Below are 19,171 nucleotides of genomic sequence, written 5' to 3'. Positions count from 1 at the left end.
GAACAAAATTGATTTGGCGATTGATATTGGAAAAACTAGTAGAACACGATTGCTGCTCGTTTTGTTAGCCTGTCTGTGGCATTTTCCATTGTGTGGTAGCATTTCAAAAGGCAAGGTAATTGTTGGTTTGGTTAAATTCACAATGTGTAATTCTCTTTGTTTTATGTTCTCGCTTCAACTGGGGGTGGCGAGAAACAGCTAGAAGCAGCACAAAAAAAATCAACTGAGCGATTGCTCTTTTCGCGAAAAACTCATGTAAGTTGGGTCGCTTGTAAGTCAATGTATCACTGTATTCTGTTGGCCTTATTTCCTTTTCTTTTTTTAATGAAAAATACTATAAGAATAATATAGTGAGGATAAGCGGTACGGACAATGGACAACAACAAATAAACATTTACAAATACATTTAAATGGTATTTTTTCAATGGTTAAACATAGAGTGGGTGACATTGACTGATTAAAATGTTTGTAAGAAATGAACACATGAAGCGTTAACTATTAAAAATAAATAATTTTATTTCATAGTTTTCTTTTTAAAAAAAATGGTCATTTTGACTTGCAACAAAACAGAAGGGACGATTAAAAATGCTTAAGCAGAGGAGAAGGCAGCCTTTGTGACCTCGACTGATGCACTGCTGTCCTCTCACTTAGCACGCCGTCCGGCATGGAAAATGTTAGCGTTCTCCTCGCTGAATGGATGTTACAGTCATAGCGTGCCGCGTTGCGAATGTTTTCCCACAGTTCTACAGGGGCTGACGAGGCGCTCTGAAGGATCTCTTTCAGTACGCTCGCGCTCATGCGTGACTTAATGTAAACAGAATAAAGCAAACACACGTTTTCGCCGCCGCACAAACCCCACAGACAATCGTGTAAACAATCGGGCACTGTCTCGCACAATGAAGGCAACCACTGATGTAATGTGACATGTTAAAGCGTAATAAGAACATCATAGTGACGTGCTAAGCTAGCGTAGCGCCGCGCATCTTCGCTTTGTGCTTCGTCTCACTCAGTAGCGACCCCTGGAAATAAAAAAAAGAAGAAATAACCCACCACGGCACTTTCACAGATTGACATGAAAGTTGGTGAACATGTCTATTATAACAGCATGCACGAAAAGGGTTTGAGGACCCATGCCCGAAATTAAACACCCATGTAATCTAATGTAATATATAAATATGTAACTACAGGTACATCTCAATAAATTAGTAACGGGTAGAAATGTCCATTTATTTCAGTACTCATCCATTATTTACTGTAGATTCATTAAAACACTTATAGAAAAATACTTTTCAGGGGGAAAACACCTCCCAATTTCTACATTGAATTTATTTTTGTTTCTTGATTGCTTGTTGTGTAATATTGTAGTTTATAAAGATGGTGAATTTGGGCTTTTTTTTTTTTTTGCTGTAAACTGCCACATATTTTTGGGATTACATATATGGGATACATATTTTAAAGCTGTATGAACCTCACCAGACTCCTATTAACCTCTACCATCCTCAGATAAACACTTTCTATGCTAAAACATATTTTAAACTACTAAGCATGCAGTAATACACAGTAGTCCTTATAATGTGTTTTTTCTTTTTTTTTAATTTATTTTGTTTTAGGCTAAAACTGTTTATTTTACGGGCGGCACGGTGGGCGACTGGTTAGAGTGTTAGCCTCACAGTTCTGAGGACCCGGGTTCAATCTCTAAATACGGACTCTAAATTGCCCGTAGGTGTGACTGTGAGTGCAAATGGTTGTTTGTTTGTATGTGCCCTGCGATTGGCTGGCAACCAGTTCAGAGTATCCCTCGCCTCCTGCCCGATGACAGCTGGGATAGGCTCCAGCACGCCCGCGACCCGAGTGAGGAGAAGCGGCTCAGAAAATGGATGGATGGATGTTTATTTTACCACAAAATAAATTACAGCATACACTTCAAATTCCACGGTATGGTGAATTATGCACGATATGGTGAACCATGATATAGTGAGGGAACGCTATACGTATTCATTTGTTTTTATTTTATTTGTATTTGCTTTTATTTTGCTTTGTATTTATTGTGCTCAGTCTGCAGCCAGGTCGGCACCACAAATGAGAATCCGTTGTCACTTGCCTTACTCGTAATAAAGGTTATATAAAGAATTGAATAAAGTTTGGTTTAAAGATGCCATTTTTGGGGCGAATTCCAGGGCTGGTACTTAGGCGAACTCCTCCTAGGGAATTTGCCCAAATGAGCCCCAGTCGGAATGGCCAATGCAAAATCGTGACGCTTTCTTGCCTAGCAATCTTATGTGGGTGTCGGATGGTGTTAAACTTTTGTAATTTTCACCATGAAAAAGCGTCCTGAAAATTTAGGAAAAAATATGTAGGCCCCAACACCAGTTTCACCCATCAACATGAAGTTAGGTGGACATTTCTATCATAACAAGCCGCTTGAACAAGTGTTACCCATGCCTGAAATTGAGCAGTCAGCCATTTTGGTTTGAAGCAGCCATTTTAGATTTAATTCAAGGGCTCATCCTTTGAACTCCTACTGGGGAATTTTCCCAAATGACACCCAATCAGAAGCAAGTATCCTAGACAGATGGGCTACTCTTAAGTTTTTTTGCCTATGCAATCAGATGTGGACAAAGTATGGTGTCAAACTTATTTTTGAGAATTCACCATTAAAAAGTGGCCTGGAAATTTTTAAATAAAAATTCACCCTTGAAACACGTTTCATTGATCAACCTGAAATATGGTGGGCATGTCTATCATAACAAGACGCACGAAATTGCTGTAAATTGAATAGAAAGTCTACCACGTTGAATGTTGTTGTGCTGTTTGAAGTTAACATCTTTAAAAAATAAATGACATTTTTTTTCTTTTTCTCCATTTGAAGATTGACTTTTATGAAGCGACGTTCTAAAATTAGCATGATACAAATTGACCCGCTGACTTGGAATCGAGACAAAATGAATTGTAGTAATGAAAGAAAATTTAGAATTGAGTAATATCTATTTGATGTTTTCGCCCACTTTGATCGAGCCTCAAAGTCACTTTTGAGTTGCCTTCTTGAGGAAATGTGCTTTTAACATCGTGCTTTCAAGTCAACACAGCAACCAGGCTGGTGTTTCTCATGCAAACGAGCAGACGTAGCCCTGGAAGCATGAGCTCACTCTCATGGAGCTCCGGCCAAGCGGGACTCCGACGAGTCAGCCTGTCGACACGCACAAAGTGTCACTCCCACGCGGGCCAAAAACGGCGACAGCGCCGTCATCGTTTTGGACCGTGCAGAAACTTTGATCAGAATCAGAATCATCTTTATTTGCCAAGTATGTCCAAAAAAATGCGGCTCGTTTTGGTGTCACCTCGCTCTTATCGCCCTCACGTATAATTGGCTTAGACCTCGCTGTGTGCTGTCGCCTCGCATTTATTTAAGGCTCACGTTTGAAAAGTATTTGATTGTTTTATTGTTTCAATCGCGTCAGGCGTTCATGGTTCCAGTATCGCATTTGTGGTCAATCTGCTGCCAAACCGACCGTACTGTATGTCGATGCAATAGCTGTTTTTCATATATTTATAATTTTCTTAACGCTTTTTGTAAGACGTCCAATACTTTAAGATGTCATTTTTTTATAAAGCCGTTTTATTTGAGCAATACTGTGATATTAATTGAACATTATTTAATTTGTATTTATTTTTTAAAATGTCCATACAACTTTTAGATGGCAAATTTTTCAAATATTTGGGGTTATTCTAAATATTTTTTATCATTAGCGCTCATATGAGCCATATGCAAAAGTACTTAATATTACCATTTTTTTATACTTTTAATTTTTTATTTTCATCACTTTTTGGAAGTTTACTATAACATGTAAATGTTTTATTGTTGTAATAGATTAGAATACAATACATAAGTATGGGCTTTAAAAATATAGATCAACATTTGGACATGGACATTAATTTGCAATAATAGATTTTAAATGTGCTTTTTTTCATTGCACTTTTTTGTCAATAAAAGCCTACACATTTTCATGTGATAAATATAAATGTAAAATACTTTTACATTTTTATATAACACATTTGTTTTGTATGACCAACATGTCAGAACACCTACAAATGGTATTTATAATATAGTATAGTTTTGGAAAGTAAAGTATAAAAAACATATTTTTATACTTGGCCAATAGACCTATGTAGTTTAAGATATTTTTTTTAGTATATTAACAATGACAATGTAGTAAACTTTTTAAAAATATGTTTTTAATCTTTCTCACATTTTTACATGAACATGGTTGAAGAATTTTTAAACAGTTAACATTATTTTCGTCACAGTAAAAATATTTCTATATATTGAACATTATTCCCTCACAACATTTTTACATAATCCGCAGCGTGCGGAACATCATGTGACCAAACCGAGCAAACAGGTTGGCTGCCTTCCTGTGTATGCTACGCTAACAAACATGACTACGGTTTGATGACATCATTGTTTGAAGCCCAAAATTTTGTTGTCTTTTGGTGGCTGGTGTCTTCGGATAAAAGTTAAATACGGGTATCGTTTATTTGTACAAATATGATCTATCTAAACATGAAGGAAACCTAAACATTGAATATTGTCATCTTTGGTGGCTCTGTGGTGACATCTTGTGTTAAAAAAAAAAAGACATTGTAGACGTTTAAAGTTCCTGTTTTAGCATATTAATTATTAAATAATAACCCTTTTCTTTAACAAATATGTTCTTTATATTTTTCTGTTTCTTTTGTGAGTTTGGACTACCTTTAAAGGTATTTTCATTGTTGAATACGTCACGTTGCAGCCCTGTTCATCCTAGTGCTCGTCCCATGGTGTGCTGTAGTCCTCCCGACAGTGAGCGGTGTGATAATGTCCAGAGGCCCCTCGGCCGGCGTCGACTCTGACATTTATGGTCCTATACCTCTTCATTAACACCACCTAACCAGCCTGCACGCCGCCGCCCTCTTATTCCCCGTGTGTACGATGAATTGGTGTGTGTGTGTGTGTGTCAAGGGAGTGAGAAAGTGTGTTCATATATGAGCGAGGCTGTGGATTTATCCACGCGGGAACTGATATGAAGCACTATAAATATTATTTTTTTTTTTAGAGAATGACTGTATAGGTTTCCTGTGTCTTTCCAGGCTGTCGAATCTCAAATCCAAAGCTTCGGGCAGACCCCCTGCCAGCTACTCATCGAGCCACACACACCCCGAAGCTCGGCCATGCAAGTGGTAAGTGCTTCTATACAGTTTTTAAAGTTTTGTTCGATCAAATATAAATCAAGAAATATATATTCTTTAATTTTTGTTAATGGCTACACTGTATTTATAGCTCTTCAAATCTTTATTCTTCCTTTCTGGGCCTCAACATGCCTGAAAACTGAGCAATTTTTGCAAGCGTGTGTATTCTGTTTGTAATTTATGTATTTTAGGGGTGCCCCAAAACTCACTGACAAGCACCCCCTGGAAAGTAAAAAAAAAAAAGATTAGCCACCAACAACAGTTTCCCCGATTGACGTGAAATTTGGTGGACATGTCTATCATAACAGGACACATGAAAAAGTCTCAAGCACCCATTCGAGAAATTGATGGATTAAAATCAATGTGCATTCTGTGTGTAATTTATGTATTTTAGGGGTGCCCCACAACTCATAGAGAAGCATTCCCTGAAAAGTAAAAAAAAACAAAATTAGCCCCCAACAACAGTTTCCTCGATTGACGTGAAATTTGGTGAATGTGTCTATCATAACAGGACACATGAAAAAGTCTCAAGCACCCATGCGAGAAATTGATTGATTGATTCATTAAAATGTGGAAAAACATCCTCAGATGCCAGGGAGGTCAAAATGATGATAAAGTGGACATACATGTTTTTTCAAAGGCTTTACAAAGAGGCGACTTGACATAGTGAACATGTGGCTGTGAGGCACATTTCCCAGCGCCCAAGTTGGAACACATCAGCAAAAAAAGCGTGAAGTGCGGCCACTTTTTAAGGGCCAAAAGTGAGGCCGCCCTGTGATGGGCCCCAAACCCCCTTGAGTCCTTATTAGGGCGGTGTCCCTGTGGCGCTGACAGCTGCCCATGGACCACCACACACACATACACGTCAAACTTAGCGCTTCACATCAGAGCTAATTCAAAAGAGATGTTTGCAAACTAAAGATTCTTTACCTTCTCTGGTCTTTTAACCTCCTCCGTCTGAGCGTGTTGTGAAGAGTGTCGGCATGTGAGCAAACGCTAATGGTACTTTCAGTGTCTCTAGTTAGCTGTCTCACACACACACACACACACAAAAAAGTTAAACACGAATCTGCCTCCTTTTTACACGCAAGGGAGCTAAATGCTGATTATACGAATGTAAAAAAAAAATAATAATAAATAAAAGCTCCAAGCAGTGATGAAGAGGCTCTTGCACCTCCTTTTTCCTAGTCAATCCCCAAAATGATCATCAAATGGTGTGTCGGGGAGGACGTGGGGGGAATAGCTTCCCAAGTAGTATTTTGTCAAAGTATAGTTTTGGTTCAACCCAAAATGGGCAATTTCATGTTCAATTTCGGGCAGGGGTCCTTGAGACTTTTTCGACATTTCCACCCAATTTCGTGTCCATCGATGAAACCTTTTTCCTCACTTTCCAGGGGGCGCTACTGAGTAAGTTTTTTTTTTTTTTTTTTTTTTTTGTGGAGGACCAAGAAAATGCAAACATTATCACCAGGATACACAATAAATGCAGTGATTTTATGTGGTCACTTAATGTGCAGAGTGCATAGGGCACAATAAAAATGCTAGGTTTTATGAATGACAGACTAATAATGATAATTATAATGAAGCATTATTCAGAAGATGCGACATACACATTTATCATTGTTTTTTATTAAATGTAAAATTTTGACTATGGTGTTGGCTATTTTTGTTAGTTTTTATCTCCACTGGTATATTTTACTACTTAGCTTAACTACTGTTTTCGCTATCTATACTATTCCGTTTTCTATATTTAGTTCTATTTTATCTATCTATTATACTACTGCAGTTATTGATATATTTTTTTGTCTTGACAAATATTTTCGCTATTTTTACTACTTTTTTTACTATTTCGCTATCTTTGCTATGGTTTTAGCTAGCTTAACTATTACTATTGCAATATTTACTAATCATGTTGTCATCTTTACTACTATTTTTGGTATTTTTACTTTTTTTGTTGTATTTACTGTTATGTTTCCTATATTGAGTTCTATTTTTACCACTAGTCTTGATATTTTTTCTAATACTTTGGGAAATCTATAGAACAATGTTTGCTCTTTTAGTACTCTTTCGATTTTGGTATCCTTGCTATGGTTTTTGGAATCTTTATTATTTTTGCAATTTATTTTCACCTGAAAGTTTACTATTTCTCCTGTCTTCACTGCTATTTGTGTTATATTTACATTTACATATCGAACTACTTCTTTGCTACTATTTTGCCCATGGTTACTATTTTTTCTATTTTATTTTCTAGAAAAAATACTATTTTCTGCTATTTCTGCAATGCTGCTAATAGAGATGAGATGCCAAACTGATTTTCATTTTTTTAAAAGTTATATTTTGTGCTATTTCTATTAGTATGTTTACTGCAATGTTTACTATTTTCGCTATTTGTACTACTCTTTTGTTGTTATCTGCTATTTTTGCTATCTTTACTATTAGTTTGGGTACTTTTCTGTCATCGCTTCCCCCTCCTCCCCCTTTTTCCCCAAATTATTGTGCTATCTTCACAGCCAGTTTTGGTATCTTTACGTCTTTACTACTACTTCACTGCTATTTTGTCATCATTACTATTCTCTCTCTCTCTCTCTCTCTCTCTCTCTCTCTCTCTCTCTCTCTCTCTCTCTCTCTCTCTCTCTCTCTCTCTCTCTCTCTCTCTCTCTCTCTCTCTCTATATATATATATATACAGAGTGGGTACGGAAAGTATTCAGACCCATTCCTCAGTATTTAGTAGAAGCAACCTTTTGAGCTAATACAGTCTTTTTGGGAATGATGAAGTTTTTCACACCTGGATTTGGGGATCATTTGCCATTCCTCCTTTCAGATCCTCTCCAGTTCTGCCAGGTTGGATGGTGAATGTTGGTGGGCAGCCATTTTAAGGTCTTTCCAGAGATGCTCAATTGGGTTTAAGTCAGGGCTGTGGCTGGGCCATTCAAAAACAGTCACGGAGTTGTTCTGAAGCCACTCCTTCTGTATTTTAGCTGTGTGCTTAGGGTCATTGTCTTTTTTGAAGGTGAACCTTCGGCCCAGTCTGAGGTTCTGAGCACTCTGGAGAAGGTTTTCGTCCAGGATATCCCTGTACTTGGCCGCATTCATCTTTCCTTCGATTGCAACCGATGCTTCACTGTTGGGACTGTATTGGACAGGTGATGAGCAGTGCCTGCTTTTCTCCACACATGCCACTTAGAATTAAGGCCAACAATTTCAATCTCGGTCTCATCAGACCAGAAAATCTTATTTCTCACCATCTTGGAGTCCTTCAGGTGTTTTTTTAGCAAACTTCATGCAGGCTTTCATGTGGCTTCCCCCGGGCCACTCTGCCATAAAGCCCCGACTGGTGGAGGGCTGCAGTCATGGTTGACTTTCTAGAACTTTCTCCCAACTCCTGACTGCATCTCTGGAGCTCAGAGCACAGTGATCTTTGGGTTCTTCTTTACCTCTCTCGCCGAGGCTCTTCTCCCCCGATTGCTTGACTTTCTAGAACTTTCTCCCATCTCCCGACAGCATCTCAGCCACAGTGATCTTTGGGTTCTTCTTTACCTCTCTCACCAATGCTCTTCTCCACCGATTGCTCAGTTTGGCCGGATGCCCAGCTCTAGGAAGGGTTCTGATCGTCCCAAACTTCTTCCATTTCAGGATAATGGAAGCCACTGTGCTCTTAGGAACCTTAAGTGCAACAGATTTTTTTTTTTTTGTAACCTTGGCCAGATCTGTGCCTTGCCACAATTTTGTCTCTGAGCTCTTCAGGCAGTTCCTTTGACCTCATGATTCTCATTTGCTCTGACATGCACAGTGAGCTGTAACGTCATATATAGACAGGGGTGTGGCTTTCCTAATCAAGTCCAATCAGTATAATCAAACACAGCTGGACTCCAATGAAGGTGTAGAACCATTTTAAGGATGATCAGAAGAAATGGACAGCACCCGCATGCATGTTTTGTTTTTCCTTTTTTTTTTTTTTTTTTTAAACTATTTTCTTCTCCTGTATTTTTACTACTATTTCACTGTCTTGACTAGTATTTGTATTGCTATTTCTACTACTATGTGTGCTGCTATCTTTGGTATTTTTGCTACTTTTGTACCACTGTTTTTGTTATGTTAACTACAATTTTTGCTCCCTTGACTATGAGTTTGCTATCTTTACTACTATCTTTACAAATGAATAATTTTATTCTCCAAATGCACTTTCTGCTTATACTTTTTTCTAGGTCAACTTTATTTAAAATCCATGTCCCCTCTCAGCATTAACAAGTCACTGTTTCAAGCTTTCTAACTCTCTTTCTGGTTCTCTTTTTTTCCCCCCCACTAAATCCATGTTTCCCTTTTCCCATCCTCATCATATCTGCATGTCACCACCATCCCTCGGTTTGTTGGGGGCGGGGGGTGGCGGGGACACCTGAACAGTATCTTCTCCTGCAGACCCCGCTGATGTTCACGGAGCAAATGCAGCAGGACGTCATCATGGTGCTCAAGTTCCCGTCCAACTCGCCCGTGAGCCACGTGGCCGCCAACACGCAGGCGGGCCTGGCGGCGCCCGCCATCATCACCGTCACCGCCAGCCGCGTCTTCGCCGTCAACAAGTGGCACGGCCTGGCAGGTGAGACACGGAGATGTGCGCTTCCCTTGTGTGAATGATAAGTACAGAATTCACATTGCTACTGTCCGTCAAATCGTATTTCTTCTTGTCGTGAGACTGCATTTTTATTTATATTTATACTACTACACACTTTTTATGCTCACATTTGCCATGCCATTTTCTGTCAAAAACACATCTTTGTTGTGTTTTCGATTTTATTTTAGTTTAGTTCATTGTCGCGTTTGTATAATCAGAAAATAAGACAACATATGAGTCACATTAGTATTTACATAGTAGTGATTTTATTTTTAAATAGAGCAATTTATTTACTAATTTTAAGATTTATTTGAATTGACTAATTAGCTAGTCTTTTCCAGTAGTGTAAGTATTTTTGCTGTATTTATCATTACTGTGATCTTTACTATTTTTTGCTATACTAGAATTGTTTATTTTTACTCAACCTCTTTTTGTATATATATAAATTTTGCTAATTCTAAATGTTTTTTACTGCTATTTCAGCTATTTTTAATTTAATTTTTGCTTTTTTTAAATATTTTTTTTACTATTTTTAGAGTGATAATTTACTGCTATTTTGCAATCTGTACTATTTTTGCTTTTTTTTAAAAAAATATTTTTGTTATTTTATCTTTTATTTTTGCCATTGTGTTGCTAATCATGCTATTTTTAAGATTTATTTGACTATTTGTGTTATTTTTACTTCTATCTTTCCTATTTTGTTATCTTTAATATTTTTGCTATTGGGTTACTAGCTTTACTAACATTTTTGTTTTTACTAACTTATTTTTTCTTGTTTTTATATATTTACTACAAATTTTGCTATCTGAACTACTATTTTTGGTCTTAACTCATATTTTTCAGTTTTGCTTTTTGACCAGCGTCCACATATTAATTTCCTTCTTTGAAATGTGTCCAAATTCATACAAGTTTTTCAATTGAGATTCTACGTTTTTGCTTTGTTGTCCTTATTGATTACTGGGGAGAGCCTTTTTTAACTATATGACTATTCTCAAAACTATATGCCTATTCCCATTTCCCCAAAATATACAGCTTTTTTTCTATATGAATATATGACTTTACTCTTGAAACTATTCAACTTTATTCTCAAAGATATCCAATTTTTCCACTGAACATAAACACTTCTTTCCTCTGAATAATATTCGCTGACGGCTGCCGAGAGGATTTACGGCTGCTCGTCAGCGAGCGTTCGCCTTTTCAGATGCTCATCTGTAGCACTTCATCTCAGTCTCATTTTGCACCTGTTGCTTTCTGTAAGGCGTCCGTGTTGTTAATGCCTAAACACGTGACTGGCAATTAATCGACTTTAAACTAAAGTATAATCTCCATTGCGCAGTGGTAAAGTCGACGCTTCGATTAATCGGTTCAGTCCCTGTAGCATGCTAGCCTAAATAACGCACTAGCACAAACTGACGTGACATCACACATGGCCAAACAACTATGCGCACTAGCACTTTACACAAATGATATTAAGTCATTAAACTCACCTTTTAGCACTTACACGCGCTAATAAATGATAGGGAATACAGGTAACGTGTAAGTAGACCGGACCGGTTATTATTAGTAACTGCATCAGGAGACATGCTTTCACGTTTGACAGTATGCGTGGTGCATTCAAGGACCACCAACAAAACGACATTCAAACGTAGACAAAAAACACTTAAAAATTAATTCCCTCGAACAACACCACCAGGTTACCACCAGATGGCGCCCGAGTAACATTTAAATTGCTATGGCCTGAGCACGAAAACAGTGACGAGACAAGATTTTCAGTATCGGAAGATAGGTTCGAAAAGAAATATGCAAATTTGTGAAAGCAGACCCGCTAATACGGCGTTGTTGACTTTGTTTTCGCACTCTAAATCGATTTCAAAACGATACACATCTAAAAAAAAATATATAATAATCTAACATTTATCGAGCATCTCGTAGTTAATACACACAATAGATGCTCTCAATATAGACTTTTTCCACCTTGCACTGTGCAACATCATGAATTTTTAACTGGTGGTGGGTGTGGGCCGGGGGTTGGCGAGTGACCCGTTGACTGTGGCTATAACGAAGCCTAATCCAGCCATCCACCTGCCGACATTCCAGTAATAATCCATGTCGTTTTGTTTACCTCATAGGTCATCCCAGCTCGGCGGTGCAGCAGCAGGAGCAGCAATACCAACTTCCTGTGGAGATTGACCCTCTCGTTGGTGCGTGTTTTTTTTTTTTTTTTTTTTTTTTTTTTATAAATATATAAGAGCCAGCGCTACACAAGCTCATACGTGCATGAAATGATTTTTGTGACCATAGACGGTCGTCTTTCCTGTGATATAAACCCGGCTCTCACGCAGCCTCCATTTGCATGCAAATTGGAATGCAATGAGCTGTGGCCTAGGCCGGCATTTCATCATCAAGCCCCCAGGACCCAACCCAACACCCTACCACCACTATCCTTTCTCCTTTTCCATAACCTCCCTCCCTTCATCGCATCCTCTTTGCTTTAATTTGAGGCGCCGGGAAAAGGACGCGTGTCAGCCGCAATGAATACGAATGCGGTAATAATGCCTGATTGAGAAGGCGCCGCCGATGGGCTGTCACGACAAATATGGCCACCTCTCATCCTTCACGACTTGTTGATGAGGAGGAGGAGAAAGAGGCGGAGGAGTGGTGGTAGTGAGCTGCACTCATGTGTGAGAGACTGCACCTCACATTGTAGACACGCATCAGTCACTTTATTAGGGACACCTTGGCCATCTCTTGAGAGCTATATTTAAATTCACGTCTTCACTTTTGGTTGACGTATGAGAGAGGCTATTCATTTAACAGCGCAGTGCACCCCCCGTTTATCGCATAGGATAAATTCCAGACCCACCCGCAATAGGTGAAAATCTGCAATATAGCGTGACCATATTAAAAATAAAAAAAACGTAATAGTTTTACCCCTCCCACATGCTTTAAACACAATAAATCTTGTTAAAACACACTTTTTACACCTATTTCAACACCCAAATAAAAATGTGAAATGTATAGAAAATGTTGTGCAGTATTGATAAGTGCTGCGTGACATGAATTCCCCGAGAACGTATGGAGTTCCGTGGCCGGTTGTTATCTTGAGAGGGAATGAACATTAAGCGTTCTCAATACAAAAACCGCATAACTCCGTCGTCTGCGTTGAATGTCTACATTCAGTTTCGGATTTGCATGAAGACTACACTCATACGAGGGGTAACTAACATGAAAGCCAGAGCTGTTTGTGGTTGACAAACAAGCAGTTGTGACGCTGAGAGGAGATTTAGGTCAAATTAGGTTCAGGCTTGGGGGAGGTCTCGTTCTACCCAACTACCTGGCAGTCACATCGATGTCGAGATAAATGGATGGAAAGATTGAGGATCGAAAAATAGATGTAAAAAGATAGAAGGATGGATCGATAGACAGATAGACAAGCACTGTAGATTGATACTACAGCTAAAGACTATAGATAGACAGGTAGATAGAAACGTAGATAGGTACTGCTGATGGGTAGAAACATAGATGGGTAGATAGATATGTCAATATGATAGCTACGATAGCTAGATGGCTAGGTATGAGAGATGTGTAGATAGGTACTGTAGATAAAGGGTAGAAAGGTAGATAGATCTGTAAATATGATAGCTATAGACGGGGAGATCCGTAGATAGGCTACGTAGATGGTTAGATACGTAGATATGATAGCTAGATAGATACAGTACATAGATGGGTAGCTAGATACTATGATAGATAAATGGAGTGATAGAACCATAGGTAGATATGATAGAGCGGTGGATACGTAGATGGGTAGATTGAAACAATAGATACTATGATAGGTAGATAGTTACTACGATAGACAAATACGTAGATAGATACATAGATAGATCGATGGATATTGAAATTGAGTATGTCGTGGTGGGATGCACTGCGCTCGTCTACCACCTTGCCTTTTCAGTTCACATTGTGAGTGTATCCAGTGAGCGCATCTTTTGTGCTTATCAGTAATATATTTATACTTTGGCACATTCCGAAAATCAGTGCTGGGAATCCTGGGAAATGTCAAGTGCATCGTACAGGTGCCGCTGGACTTTCTCACTTTCTGGAGACCGTCCTCTTGACACCTGTTCTCTCGCCTTTTTGACACCCCCACATTCCAAATGGACTCATCCGTCACATAAAATAAACCCAAAGTTCCGTCTTAAGGATGAAGGTTTGTCTGTAAAGTGCGCTTTCTCACCAGCCATCCCCCGTCCAGACTGCCGGGAGGTGAAGTCTACGTCGTTACTCAGCCTCTCAGGCCCCGTAAACACTAGCGTCAGCGTGTTTTATGTTTTCTTTCTTTAATTGCCGTGGCAACAAAATAGAATACAACCGCCTCGGAATGTGACCCTCTCCCATGATTTCTTGAACTTTTATGGCTGTGATTATTAGACTGTCATCTTTGTTTATTACGCCTGAAGGACTAAATAGCAGATTTAACTGTTTTTAACTGGATTAGCTAAAGCCCGAGATCAGAACGAACGCTAATAAGCGATTAGGTCAAGATACAGTACAGTATGTACGAGAGCCAAGGGGGCTACGAGCTAAAGATCAATGAAGCCATTAAACTACGAAGTAAATATACAGAATGTACGGGAGACAAGGGGTGGGGGTAAGAGGCTAAAGGTACAGTATGTAAGTTAGCCAAGGGGCAAGGTGAAAGACCAGTAAGGAAGCTAATGAGCTATGAGATAAATATACAGCATGTATGGGATAAGGTATGGAACTATTAGTCTGTATGGTTCGTTTCCCAAAAGGAACATTTCTGATGTTGCACTTTCCTAAAAAGAAAAGATTTAAGCGGATATAGAGTATTTCATATTTTTTTTACATTTGATTTTTTTACAGCCAATCACAGGGCACATATAAGCAAACAACCATTCACACTCACATTCACACCTACGGGCAATTTAGAGTTGTCAATTAACCTAGCATGCATGTTTTTGGGATGTGGGAGGAAACCGGAGTGCCCGGAGAAAACCCACGCAGGCACGGGGAGAACATGCAAACTCCACAGAGGCGGGGCCGGGGATTGAACCCGGGTTCCAATTAAATTAATTCCACTCAGCCTTAAAATGCATCTAACTTAGAGATAAATGTCATCAAGAGATCACATTCTCTAGTTATCATTTTGACGTCCTTCGCGTCCCCCTCTCTGCTCAGCCAGCAACATGGGCACCCACCGGCGGCAGATCTCGGACCTCCTGGACCAAAGCATCCAGATCAGCTCGCAGTGTTTCGTCGTGACGGCCGACAATCGCTTCATCCTGCTCTGCGGATTCTGGGACAAGAGCTTCCGGATCTACTCCACGGACACGGGTAACGTGGCTCCAACTTGACGTAGGCTCACAGTGTGCCCCAGAGGTGACGGACTCGAGTCACATGACTTGACTCGAGTCAGACTGAAATTGACGATTTTAAGACTTGGCTAGAACTTACGAAAGATTCGACCCGGACTTAAACTACATGACTTGACAAGTCATGCCTGTTTACATTTTCAAAATCAGTATTTTCAAGATAGTACGCCGTTTGTTTTGTTTAATGAAGGATTGCGGGTTTAATAAAATTGTGAAAAAGAATGGCAACATTGCAAGTTTAGCAACTCAGCTTGGTAATTCGGTAAGCATTTTGCTGCTCATTCTGGTGTGTGCGCCTTAGCCACCAGAGAGCAGTATAATACATTTCAACCTACAGTACACACAGATTTGATGATGACACACAGAAACAGACAGTCACAACTAAGCTGCAATAATAATAGTTTTTTGCAGAAGATAAATAATATATGCCTGTGAGTATTGTTGTATGCTCTATCTGCAAGTCCTACCGCTTGTATTTAGTGAGACCATTGCTAAATATATTCATATGAGACCAAGCTAAATCTTAAAAAACAATAAAATAAAATAAACCATTAAAATCTCTACAACTCAATTCGGGGGGGGGGGGGGGGGAAAAAATCGAGACGAGTGTAAATCATGTGGTTGCACAAGTTCACAATTAAACAATGACATCCAGACTCATGTTAAATGGGAGTCGGCACACACCTGCCACCATTGAAAGTGCCTCTGATTAACCCCAAAGAAGGTTCGGCTGTTTTAGTAGGTGTTGCCTGACATTTGAAAAAATGTGTTATTAAATTATTTATTTTCCTGTCATTTAAAAAATAAAATAAAAATGCAATCTAACATTGAACTGAGCCTTTCGTTTTTCCCCATTAACCCAAATGTCAGACCTGAACACCGGATGCAAATTACAGCTTGAGTAGCGTGAAATCCATGCAGCAGAGGGCATCAACATCACAGCAACAAAAGGTGCCCGCCCTCATGGCCTTTATTCTAGCACCATCCTCAGGACACACGTCACAGCACTGAGAGATCAAATACATTAAGTGCACCATCTCATTTCATGCTTGTAGTCTTTAACATCAATGTTCTTTTCGCCTTCACTGGTGTTCATTTGTCATATCCACATCAAGTTGTATCTGCTGGACTTTATTTTCCAGATTGGAAGCAATTACACAATGTTTTTTATTGTATTTTTTTCACACATTTAATTCTATCATATTGATTTATTTCATTAATATATTGAATGACAAAAGCATAGATGATTCAGGATATTTTTTGTATATTTAATCAAATTTTAAATGAATTAGTATATTTAACAAACTAACACTTACACTTAGTGCCAGAAATAAATATTAATGACCAAGAACATGCATTATTATTATTATTGTCTTTTTGTTTGTTTTTTTGGTTAATTGTGATTTTAGTTAAATGAATTTAAATATAATTTCTTTCTCTTTTTTTTTTAAACACTAAGCGTTGAAAATAAATACAGCTGCCCCCCTCAAAAAACATGCATTATGTCATGTATGTTTAAAATGTATTTTTCTTTTTCTTAATTAAATGTGGTAATTAATACATTAATTTAATAACAATCATTATTATTTCTAAAACACTAAAAGTGCCTGGAAATGAATATTACCAAAAAAACATGCACCCACTCAAATGAGTCCATATATTTTTTTAGTTTATTTAATTAAGTTAATTTAAATACAATATTTATTTCTGATTAGAATTTGGTGAACACTAACACTTCATTCTGTAAATAAAACATGATTTCACAGATTGTTGTTTATTTAAAAATAAGTAAAATTGATATGGCGATTTTCTGTATATTTGAAGAGCAATAATTTAAACAGCACTTCATTTTTTTGTTTATTTCCTCACTTAAGTGCTGAAAAAATATAAATGACAAGGTTTTTTTTCTTAACATTTTAATCATTGTCACTATTACTTCTAATAATCATATAAGAATCACAATCATTTCCTTTCATTTTATTCAAACTAATCTTTTGACGCTATTAAAGTCAGGCGTTACCAACAGCGGTTCCCTTGAGTTCAACAACAGGTTTATTATTTTTTTCTCTCTCTAATATTTTGATCTCCTAATTTTGGTAAATGAGGCAATTCTTGGTTATTGTGCACCACATTGAGGGCTGTTTCTAATCTTTCGTCTCCCGTTCCAGCCAATGCAGCCTTCAGGGAGTAGGTCAGGAGGTCCTAAATGAAACTGTCCCAGGGTTCATCTCCACGTAGCTCTTTGCTCTATTCTTCTTCGTCTTCGCACTCGCAATCCTCCACAAAGCGCCTCGCAATCAATTTCACCAAGCCGTGCACCCCCCTCACCGCATGTTAATAGAGGTGGTGTGTGTGTGTGTGTAAAGATGGCTCTATTGTGTCACTGCCACAGGGGTGTACGAGTGGAACACAGTTTAATCGCAAACGCTCAACAGCTGCCGCCAAAAGGGTCCCCCCCCCCCCCCCCACGCCCCCTGTGTTCGACAATGGGGGGCAAGGGTGGGGGGGTTAACAATTACACAGAGCTGATTGCTACATGTCGTCTCACACATCCAATCTAGTGCGTGTGTGTGAGAGAGAGAGAGCGATCTGTGTGTGAGAGTGGGGATGGGTGAGTGGTGTGAGTGAGTGAGTTAGGCTGTGAAATTGTTCGTGTGAGAAAGTGTGTGTGTGTCTGCGTGTCTGCGCCGAGAGAGAGGGTGTGAGAATGAGTGCGTGTGTGTTCAATACCGTCACATCTGTCTGTTTATCAAGACGTCAAACATGTTAGATCATCGTTTTTTAGGCCGCTCTCTTTAATAACAGTCATCTTTTCACGCTGGTATAACTCAATTAGGTGGACGTTTTTAGTGAGTTTTTTTTTTGTTTTTCTTTTTTTTTGGGGGGGGGGGGAACGTCAAACGGAACTTTGACGGGCCGAGGTCGCTCTTAATGAGGATTAGACGGCGGAGCTGCAGTCGATCGAGGGGTGAAATCTGACAGCAATTAGCCTCTCTCTCGAACACACACACTGAAGTAGCTCACGCACACACACAGACATGGACACGGGACAAATATTTATTCTTGCACGAGTCGCAGCAGTCATGTTGATCTTGCAGAACGAGCAGACAGACGATGACAAACTGCAAACACAGCAGCCGTGACGTCCCGCTATTATCTCATCATTCACTGCCTTGGATTCCTTTCAAGTGCCATAACATTAGGTACACCTCACGTTCTGCCCCTGTAAAGATAATAATGCTTAGTTGTGAGTGACTCTTGTCAGATATAACCATATACAGTGGGTATGGAAAGTATTCAGACCCCCTTAAAATTCTCACTTTTTTTATATTGCACCCATTTGCTAAAATCATTCAAGTTATTTTTTTTCCACATTAATGTACACACTGCACCCCATATTGACAGAAAAAAATAGAATTGTTGAAATTTTTGCAGATTTATTCAAAAAGAAAAATTGAAATATCACATAGTATTCAGACCCTTTGCTCAGTATTTAGTAGAAGCACCCTTTTGAGCTAATACAGCCAGGTGTCTTTTGGGGAATGATGAAGTTTTTCACACCTGGATTTGGGGATCATCTGCCATTTCTCCTTGCAGATCCTCTCCAGTTCTGTCAGGTTGGATGGTGAACATTGGTGGGCAGCCATTTTAAGGTCTTTCCAGAGATGCTCAATTGGGTTTAAGTCGGGGCTATGGCTGGGCCATTCAGAAACAGTCACGGAGTTGTTCTGAAGCCACTCCTTCGGTATTTTAGCTGTGTGCTTAGGGTCATTGTCTTTTTTGAAGGCTCTTCTCCCCCGATTGCTCCGTTTGGCCGGACGGCCAGCTCTAGGAAGGGTTCTGATCATCCCAAACGTCTTCCGTTTCAGGATTATGGATTACTGTGCTCTTAGGAACCTTAAATGCATCAGAATTTTTTTTGTAACCTTGGCCAGATCTGT

General features: G+C 39.0%; 1 protein-coding gene across 9 annotated transcripts in view; it reads left to right on the top strand.

The window, feature by feature from the left end:
* Positions 1–19,171, top strand: part of lrba (LPS-responsive vesicle trafficking, beach and anchor containing) — a 266,996-nt gene that overhangs the window by 230,831 nt on the left and 16,994 nt on the right. For 6 of the 9 annotated variants that reach the window (XM_061770952.1, XM_061770951.1, XM_061770953.1 and 3 more), the window contains 4 exons: positions 5,128–5,217; positions 9,630–9,822; positions 11,967–12,038; positions 15,037–15,192. In XM_061770952.1, the coding sequence (XP_061626936.1) occupies positions 5,128–5,217; positions 9,630–9,822; positions 11,967–12,038; positions 15,037–15,192 (511 nt within the window). The remainder of the gene's footprint in view (positions 1–5,127; positions 5,218–9,629; positions 9,823–11,966; positions 12,039–15,036; positions 15,193–19,171) is intronic. The other 3 variants (XM_061770956.1, XM_061770954.1, XM_061770955.1) reach the window with 1 other exon arrangement.

The sequence above is a fragment of the Phyllopteryx taeniolatus genome, chromosome 4, assembly GCF_024500385.1.
Source record: "Phyllopteryx taeniolatus isolate TA_2022b chromosome 4, UOR_Ptae_1.2, whole genome shotgun sequence".
Lineage (NCBI taxonomy): Eukaryota > Metazoa > Chordata > Actinopteri > Syngnathiformes > Syngnathidae > Phyllopteryx > Phyllopteryx taeniolatus.
The sequence above is the reverse complement of the archived record's forward strand: the minus strand, read 5'-3'. Positions and strand labels throughout refer to the sequence as shown.